At 41.1% G+C, this 10269-nt stretch overlaps 1 long non-coding RNA gene and 1 gene segment (V, D, J or C); both read right to left on the reverse strand.

Annotated features, from left to right (window-relative positions):
- Positions 1-950: 950 nt before the first annotated feature.
- On the reverse strand, positions 951-3080 carry LOC148152764 (uncharacterized). The gene is made up of 3 exons (XR_015761942.1): positions 2957-3080; positions 1355-2867; positions 951-1245 (listed from the first exon to the last, which is right to left on the reverse strand). It is a non-coding gene; the product is annotated as an uncharacterized LOC148152764 (long non-coding RNA).
- A 5091-nt stretch (positions 3081-8171) lies between these two features.
- On the reverse strand, positions 8172-9594 carry LOC106921663 (T cell receptor alpha variable 36/delta variable 7-like). The segment is given in 2 exon segments: positions 8172-9363; positions 9527-9594. Coding segments are annotated over 2 exon segments (405 nt in total).
- Positions 9595-10269: the final 675 nt, after the last annotated feature.

Below are 10269 nucleotides of genomic sequence, written 5' to 3' on the forward strand. Positions count from 1 at the left end.
AGCAGCAACCTTTCTGTTCCAACATTAGAGACTGATCACAAACATTCCCCAAACCTTTCCTGAATAGTTGAGGCTGTTTATAGCTGAAAATGTTGGTTCAAATCCATCGGAAACCCTTTCTGTTGAGAGTTCGTATGTTTGTAAAAGTCTCAATGCTTCTTGTATCATTTATTGAGCTCATTTATTGAGCCTCACTGCCACCTACTGGAGAGTCACAGTAGTGCAGATGTGGGTTTCCTATTAACTGTTGTATTGGCAGTCGGTTTTTGTTCAGCTGTTGTATTTCCTCACATCACTGTGTTTGCTGACAGCACAGAAATAAATGCCGCTGTCATCAGGCTGCAGGTCCTTCACAGTCAGAGCTCCGGCCTCTATGGAGTCTTTGACTGCTGAGTATTTGCTCTGCAGGTTCTCTCCGTAGTCTGGCTGCCCACCGAACGCCGTGTACACAATGAGAGTCATGGTCTTCCCTGGTCGCTGTCGGTACCAGTACATCTGGGTATGAGTGATAAGATTTTTGTGGCTGCATTTCATTTCTGCGGACTTGGACTTAAAACTCCAGCTGATTGTTGGATCCTGGATGACGTCCTGGCAGTGAACTGTGAGGTGACAGAAGGACATTCAGGAACTCTTTAAGTGTTTGAATCAACAAACGTAAAAGTCCAATCAGATGCTTCGGAGTAATACCTTGCTTCTTTGAAAAAAAGAGTATAAATATGATGAGAACTTGAGATATCATTTTGAATTACATCTGTCAGCTTCTATTGATGTGGTCTAAGGATGCTGCACTGAATTTCTGAGGGAGGTTAAATACTGTGTTGCTTCAAGAAGATCCTCCCCTTTTAGAGAGAGAGAGACATTTCATTAGAATGAGTTGTGTGACAGTGTGAGTCATAATAATAGAAACAAGGGGAGGTTTTTGTACTGAGGAGCAGTAAGTTGGAGCACTGTGGTAGCGAGTGGCACAGAAGTAAACCCCGCTGCTGTTTGGGTTGAGGACTTCGAGCGTTAATGTGCAGTTCTGGTCTTTTTCTGCGTTCCCACCCAGCTTCACACCCAGCCCGGCTTCGGGATTATCCATGTTTTTGTACATGTGTCCCAGGAACTGGAGCTGGGTCGACTGTTTGTACCAGAGGACCCGGTCGTAGTTCGGAATAGTGTGTGAACATTGTATGATGGCAGATTCCCCCAGCTTTCCAAGGATGTGATCAGGAACCTGGTAGACCTGGTCACTGAGAGACGAACCTGGGAGAACAAAGCCAGACAGATAGACGGAAACCTTAAGCTGAAAGGTCTTTAAACGTTACAGCACAGAACGTAAAATATCTGTAGCAAAATTTAGAAAGTATTTTACCTGAAAGTAGAAAAAAATCAAAGCTGATATAAAAGAAAAGAATCATTGTATTGTAATTGGCCAAGTCAATACAGTAACAATAAATCCAACATCAACCTAAAAGCATCCAAGCCCAGAGGAGGCAAGTTGTCTACTGTTCTTCTCAACACTGAAACTGCAGTATTGCCTTAAAATAGAGTATGCTGCCACCTAATGGTAGGATGTGAAACTACATAAAGTTTAACCTAAATTATCGCTGTAAAATTCCAAATTAAAGGCATATATTTGTAAAACAAACTTTTCTCGCAAAAGTGTTTATGTGAACTTTTTCAAATGTTTTTCAAACTACAACTACAAAAATGTAATGTGTTTAATTGGGATTTTATATAATAAAACAACACAAAGTAGTGCAAACACTTCACTCATAAAACAGACTGGAGTCCCATCTTCTGTTTGGTAACTTTATTTACTGACTCCACGTTTCTAATAACATTTCTGGATCCTCCACCCACTGTGAGCGACTTCACTAAATGAAGAACAAACTTGTCTTAACCAAAAGTTCATCAGACACAGACCAATGGTTTTTGATGGTTTAATATTCAAATAAATTGATATTGAAAAATGTTTCTTTTACCTGATTATTTTGTAATGTTTATTACTCACATTTTGATCCTTAAAACACCCAAATTTTCCCTTAACTATATAATTTGGTCCGTCTGAGGATGCAATTTCCAAATATTAAATCAAATGCTTTGATCAGTTCCTCTGTGCTTGAGTCGCCTTTTTACCAAACACTTTTTTTTAACTCGAATTTCCTGCAACTTTTCACCTTTACTTGAGTAAAAATATGTTGAAGTAGTGCTACTCTTGTGTACATTTTTTTTTTTGCTACTCTACCCACATTTGGCTTGTATTAGCTTTAAACACCTGGAGACTGAAATCTTTTCCTGATCAACTTTGCAAAATACCTTGAACTCGGTCAGATTGGATGGAGTGCAGCTACGGAAAGCCTTCAAGTCTTTCCAAACTGGATTTAGATCTAAACTATTCGGTTTTATCTTTCCTAGTGAGAGTTGTTGTTTAACACCTTCTGCATGTCTGCTTTAGAAATGCAGGGTAACGTTAGCTGGAGGTAATGAAGCAGCTGTAACGATCAGTAAGCTGCTGGCCTCAGATGAAAGAAATCTGCCGTTTGGAGGTTTTTGTACAGAGAAGCAGAGACATGCAGCACTGTGTTGACTAGCAGCACAGAAGTAAACGCCGCTGCTGCTTGTGTTGACTCCCTCGATCGTTAAACTGCAGGTTTCCCCTTTAGTTGCTCCTCCATTTATCTTCACATTGGCTCCTGTCTCTGGATAGCCATCGTTGACGTTCATGTACCCCAGGAGCTGCATCTGATGGTCCGTCAACTGTTTGTACCAGAAGATCCGGGTGTAGTCCTGAATTTCGTGTCTGCAGCTGATTTGCGGTTTATCTCCAGTTTTGCAGAACTTTTCAGAAGGAGTCTGGTGGACTTGGTCACTGAGAGAAGAACCTGTTGATTTAATTAATTTATTTTAATTGTTAAAACTGTAATTGCACACATTAAATCAGAATGATTGTAAACGGGGAATTTTTTTTTACCTGAAACAAACATAAGATGACAGATTATGCAGAAGATGACGATCATGATGTTTACTTTTCTCTGTTGGTTTAATCTTAGTAGCTCAAACAATCTGGATCACAACAAACCTAGAAGACTTGTTCCAGTCTGAGACGGTGAGATGAGTTTCTGTGGCTCCTCCTCTGTCAAATAAGGAAACCAATCACAGATCAACAAGTCAAGGTTACATGTATTTCACATTTTAGCAAAAAGGCAGTTCAAGTCCTTTACACCAGTGGTCCCCAACCTTTTTATTACCACGGACCGGTGAAGACATTGGAAAATTTTGCTGCGGCCCGGGGATTGGGGGGAAGGGGGGTGAACCGTCAGATAAGGCTTCTGCATGTTGGTGTTCCCGCTAAATCCTGAATATACCTAATTTGGGCTGTCGTGGGCTTTTTATCGCAGCCTGTGGGGTTTTCCCTGACTGAGAACGAGAATACACCCTGCTGAATGTGACAGGTAGCCAATCAGAAAGCGCGGTGACGTAAGCACAGAGGGGAATCCCAAACAGCTGACATATTGCGCAACTGAGAGTCCAGTGGATATCGGAGATGATATGTGGAAATGTTTATTATTTTATGTAAAGGTCGTTATTATATATGTTTATTCAGTTAAAAATGTTAACTATGAAAAAACATATTCACCTCCAAATCATAGTGCAGCAAATAGAGCGGCTGCTCCCGTCGTCTTTTATCCACCGCCTTTTCTTTTTATTACGTCTTTTATCTCTTAAAATGACTCCACAAACTGTCACTATTGAACTACATCGTCATCCGTGTTTGGTTATTCTAAATTCCCGTATGCTATGTTGGGGGTTTTACTGGATTATCCTCTGGAATCGGGATGTTCGTGTGGTTTGTTCCTCCTGCCTTGGACACAGGAACCGATCGAACCTGTTGTACTTTTATCAGCTCTGTGGTCACAGAGGTTTGTAGAATCGGCCGACAATTCTTATATCTTAAATCTGGTCGCTATGGTAACTTTTACATATTCCTTCAAAATAAGATATACAGATGCCTCTGCAACGAGGCGGTCCCATCAGGGAGTGATTTGCAGAACAGCGGAGAGAACTTAACAGAATGTCGCCAGTGAATTGTTATTTTTTGAATGTGAGGTAAAACATTCATTCATCATTCATTTTATAACCCTCAGCCCCCTGTGAGTACCGAACAGGTGCCCTCACAGAGGGTAACGTTTCGGACGAAACATTACCCGAATCGTTCGCCAGTTGAACATTTCGGGGGCGAGCGGGTTAACACCCTGGACAGGTCGGCCAGCCCTTGTCACAGGGGAAATTAGAGACAGACAACCATGCACACACATTCACACCTAAGGAGAATTTAGAGGGACCCCAATTAACCTGACAGTCATGTTTTTGGACTGTGGGTGGAAACCCACGCATGCACAGGGAGAACATGCAAACTCCATGCAGAAGCGTCCGGGCCGGGAATCGAACCCACAACCTTCTTGCTGCAAGGCAACAGCTCTACCAACTGCGCCAACTGTGCAGCACGTTATAAAGGCCTAAAAATACTTTTAAGTTTTATAATAATTACGTCATGAGGGAACACGTGACGCAGCTCGGACCCTGTGACGTGTTTGACCCATTCCATTCTGTTCTATGTGACAACACCGCCCTCTGGTGGTCTTGTTTTGTTCCTCCTACTCATGGACTTTCACTGGCGACATTCTGTTAAGTTCTCTCAGCTGTTCTGATTTGCTTGAAGACTTTCAATTGCCCCTTTTCCACCAGCAATAGAAACAACCCGGTTCGGCTCGGCTCTATTTCGGAGTGACCGCGTTTCCACCAGTGCTATGCCCAGAAACGCATGCCTGCCCAGCAATGAAGCTTCAAACTGCTTTGCCACGTAGAGACCAAGCAGGCTGTGGATATAAGCAACACTTCGGGTGTCGTTGTCTCCCATCACTCCCTGATGGGACCGTCTCGTTGCAGAGAAACAAGCTCAGGGCTCCCGTTAGTCATTATTTCTTCTTGGTTCTGTAGCAGGGTGCCGCCTCCTGGTGGCGGGGGGTTGGGGGGGGGGGGGTGTAGCGCCATGTGCTGTGCTTCGTTACATGCGACCCAGAGGTCGCGTTAGCGGAATATTTTCTGTATTTGACCGGTTATTTTTTTTAACTACATGAAAATTTAAAGCCCGTCGGTCATTTGACAGGTTATAATTAACACCCTCATGCGAGGACGTGATAGACTTTACGCAAAGAGTTCATCGCAGAGGAAACTAAAATCAATCAGTAAAAGAATCCTTTCTGAATATCATCTCATTGACACTGAACTAAATGCGTCTTTCTGACCGGTGTTATATCTTTAAAATTTCCTCTTCGGTCATATTTCAGTCCGTTTTCTCGTCAATATGCGAGAGCTTAGCGCGATGCGCGCTCCTGCGAGAGGGGATGCAATTTTGGCCAGGCATGCGTTTCTAGGCATAACACCTGTTGCCGCATGTTACACAGAGCGGCTTGTAATGTTTGACTCACCTACCGGTCCGGGATAAATCCATCCTCCTGTCTCTTCTCTGGGCCTTTTCCCCTTTGCCAAGAAACTTTACAAAGACATCTGATCCGTTTCTTACTCATTTTGCTGCTTGTGGGCTGTGTTGGCGCACAAGTAACAGAGAATCCGGTTAAAGGATTTTCAAAATAAAAGATCCTCCAGACTCAAATAATACATAAAACGGAAATATTTAATTATTTCTTGCGTGGCCCGGTACCAATTGGTCCACGGACCGGTACCGGTCCACGGACCGGGGGTTGGGGACCACTGCTTTACACCATAAAGACACCATACAGTCACCAGCTTTGAAACAAGCAATAAATGTTGCATTTGGTCGAATCAAGAAAATATAGATCAAATATATCTTGGCTGATATTCATTATAATCATGACTCAAAAGCAACTATAAACAGGTGGGGTTAGCCTCGATTTGAAGGAACTCAGTGTTTCAGCTGTTTTGCAGTTTTCTGGAATTTTGTTCCAGATTTGTGTTGCATAGAAACTGAATGCTGTTTCTCCATGTCTGGTGCTGGTTGGGATGCAGAGCAGACCGGAACCGGAACCAGAAGACCTGAGAGGTTTGGAAGGTCGCTATGACAACAGGTCACAGCGATGTTTTTTGGTGCTAAGCAAATCGGTGATTTAGAAACTAAAAAAATATTTTTAAGTGTATTCTCTGAGATACAGGAAGATCACTGCACAGCTATTCAGTTTCTTATTATTTCTAGGACAGACAAATCTTTAGGACTAAACTAAACGTTTACTTCTTATTGAACTGCCTCAACTAGTGCATAATATATTTACGTATTTTCTTTGAAAAACATCTTAAAACCACTTTAATCTGAGAACCTCCAGTGAAATAGTTTGTCAATGTGAGATGAAACACCAAATTACAGTTATTCTGGGTTTCTGTGGCTTTGAGTCTGGAGGCCCACATGCAAACCTGGTTGAGAGGTTTTTGTACTGACAAATCGGTGGATTGTGTTACTGTGGCGACTGGCAGCGCAGAAATAAACCCCACTGCTTTTAGAGTCGAGTCTTTCTACTGTCAGCATGCACTGCTTATCTTTATCTGCGCTCCCGGTCATCTTTATGTCCAGCCCTTTCTCTGGGTAGGGGTCCGTGTAGTAGACGTATCCCAGCAGGAGCAGCCCGCTGGCCTGCTGCTTGTACCAGAGGATCTGGTTGTAGTTCTGAACATTGTGTGAACAGTTGATGTTGGCCGTCCCTCCTGATCCACTGAAGATGTTGGTAGGAGTCTGAAACACCTGCTGACTCAGAGAAGAACCTGGAAAAGTTGAAAAAGAAGAGAAATGATACTGTAATACACTGTTGAAATCAACTGATTGTACAGACATGTAGATATTAAAATCTTAAAATCACCTGGAAGCAGAACCCAGTTGAAATAAATGCTCAGGATGAGGGTGATCAACATTTCTTTATCATTTGGTGACGGTTGCTCTGCTACTGATTTTGGATTGAGTGCCTGTTTTATCAAACCATCCTCACGAAGGAGGAGCTTCAGTTTCTGCTTGGCGCTGAGGCAGTCTGTGACGATACACTGCCATCTCATGAAGGGAAGCAACACAGCTGCTAAAAGATGTGAGAAACAAAAGATTAAACTGGAGGTTTTTGTGCTGGGGAGCATTAATATGAAGCACTGTGGTATCTAGCGGCGCAGAAATAAACGGCGCTGCTGCTCACGCTCAGATCCTCCACCGTCAGAGTGCAGAGATCGTTTTTGTTTGCGCTGCCATTGATTTTCACTTTGACTCCCGGCTCTGGAGTTCCAAATTTTATGTTCATGTATCCCAGGAACTGCATCTGGTTGCCGTTTGAGTGTTTGTACCAGAGGATCCGATCGTAGCTATCAATGGTGTGTGAACAGTTGATAACGGCAGCCTCTCCTGGTTTGTAGAACATATCAGCCGGAGTCTGATGGACCTGATCACTGAGAGAAGCTCCTGATGAAACGGGTCAAACATGGAATATTAGTGTTAAATCATGTGAACAATTTACCTTAAAGGATCCATTTCAACAAAGTGGTTCAACGTAGTCTTTAAATAAAGATTTGTGGTGGTACAATACATAAAAAAAACACCTTTTTATATGAACAAAGTTGACAATCTTACCTAAAGCTGGAACAACTTTGGTCAGTAAGCAGAAGATGATGATCATGGTCTTTTCTTAAGCTTAGGATGAATGTAATTTGTTGTTTTATCTCACGCTGATGATTGATTTCATTGCAGGTTCTGTTATATGCAGATGATTTTGTGTTCCTACACCCTTCATATGCTGGTCTGTTCAGAATGAAAGTCTGTAGAAACTCCCACAGGAAGAAAACAGTGACGTTTTCTAAGTACTTCCTCCTCTTCCAACTGGTTTCATAGGCTACACCAACAAACTGTTAACCAGTCAGTAATGTACTTTTTCACTTTACTGTTACCATGTAATTTACTATATAAATTATTTCTATATTGGCAAGTCATCTTACTTGTATTATTACACTAAAACTGATCAACATTCTGGTTTTTAGCAGGTATTTCATGAATGATCCTTATTAGATTATTGACCACTAGCTTGTAAAGACTCACTAAGTGCTGACACAATTTGAAATTGGACACAATTTGCAATTTTTTTTACTTCTCTCTCTGTCTCTCTGTCTCTCTCACTGTCTCTCTGTGTGTTTGAATATTCTTTTATTTCAGTTCTATTTCAGTAAGATTTAGACCATATCCTTAAGGTTAGGAATATATTAGACAAAATGTCTGGGTTAGACATAAATGCAGTCATGAATATGAATGGAAATCAATAAAAGTCCCCAGCTGGCTGGAAGTACAGGCATGAACGTGTGTTTCTTTCTGTGGCCTTGTTTTCGATACAGTTTAAGGACCATTTTCTAAAAAATACTATGTTGTGGGGACTGACTTCTCCCCACAACATAGTATGTGGGGAGAAGCCGGGGGCCAGTTAAGGGCCTATCTTACAGGTTATAATATAGGTTAGAATTTTTAGTGCTGCTTTCATAAATATTTTACAGTAAACACATTAGTCTCTCTGTTGGCGTTTGAAAATTATACTTTTATCAGAGGCTTTTTGAAATTCGCTGCAACACAGACTGCTGCAGGAGATCTGTCCCACCATCTCCATCTACAATAACCCTTTAAAAATGTTGAATGACTTGAGTTATATTATTTGATTTCCCTTTGAAAGCAAAGTGTTGTTGAATTTGAAATTGAACTGAAATGATTTTAGCTGTTTAAAAAAAATCCAAAAAATGCTTATCTCTTCTCTTTTTGTATCACTTTGAATTTACTTACAAAACTGATCCTGATACTCATGATTCCACATTAACTTTAGTTTGCTTGGTCAGACTTTATCTTTCCCGTTTCCTGATCTCACTCTTTGATTAAACTCTTAATCAAAATGTAAAACATTTGAATGAACTGAAGTATAAAACCCCGTGGGATGAATTGCGCCACTTCCTCGCAGGTGCAGGATGAGATGAGCTGTGATGCAGATTACAGAAACACTGATGTTGGGTTTTTGCACTGAGCAGCAGTGAACCGCAGCACTGTGCTACTAGCCGCACAGAAGTAAACAGCACTGCTGCTCACGTTCAGCTCTTTGATTATTAAAGTGCAGTCCTGGTTTGCATTCGCGCTCCCCGCCATCTCCACGTTCACTCCCTTCTCCAGAAGCGGACTGGTTCCTGTCATGTATCCCAGCAGCTGCATCTGATGCTCAGTCTGTTTGTACCAGAGGATCTGGTTGTAGCTCTGGATGCTGTGAGAACAGCTGATTCTGGCTGTTTCTTTGGTTTTCTGGAACATCTGAGCTGGAGTCTGGATGACCTGGTCGCTCAGGGAGGAACCTGAAGGAAAAGACAACAAAAACAGCCAACAGTGTCCGTTCTGATGAGCCGAATTTTAACTCCGTTTCTTAATCTAGAGAAACAAAACTAACAAAATAAGCAGATTTTCTTACTTTAAAAAGAAAATACATAATTTGAATTTGATTCTAAATATTATTTTTACCTGAAACTAGTAAGATATTCGAGCTCATCCAGCAGAGGATGAACAGCATCATCTTATCTCACTTTAAAATGGTTCTGCTTCTGTTTTCCTTGCTGCATATGAAGGCAGGAAAGTGGGCGTGGCTGTTTCGCCTCAGCTTCTTCTGAACTTATAAAACTGAGACGACATCTGAGCTGATCAGCGTTAGATCAGCTGGAGAGGTCAAAGGCTCTCTATAAACTGTGAATTAGACAAATAAACTTTAAACAAGCAAAAAAAAAACAATGAGTTCAGTTAAGTTTTCTATCTGTGTTTATGCTTTTGTCTTTTGTGCTTTCCATCATACGGTTATGATGCAACATTGAATAATCTCTGTAAAAGTTCTTGCACTGTATAAAAATATTGATTTAGTTCTTTGTGAAACTGACTTATAAAAGAAAACCAATAAATCAAATATTCTACAGGTGGAAAATGATCATGGTGGAACCGTCTTAATGTTAAACACTGATATATGCTTGTTAGTTATTTAATGTAATTTTGTAAAACAGATTCATGTTTGCAATTGATGAAAATCATTTCATTTTCTTTATGGTTCTGTTTTCTGATAAGTTCAATTATTTATTCACTCAAACTTTCACCCTTTTCCTGCAATGTGCTGATTATCCATAGAGTAAAACTGGTTGAGAAACACTGCCCCTTGTGGACAAAATTACACATAAGCACCAATCTGAAAAAGGTTTGCTTTAAAAAAAGATTTAAAGAAG

This window comes from Poecilia mexicana, unplaced genomic scaffold (assembly GCF_051168715.1).
Source record: "Poecilia mexicana isolate PSO_F unplaced genomic scaffold, ASM5116871v1 scaffold_22, whole genome shotgun sequence".
NCBI lineage: Eukaryota > Metazoa > Chordata > Actinopteri > Cyprinodontiformes > Poeciliidae > Poecilia > Poecilia mexicana.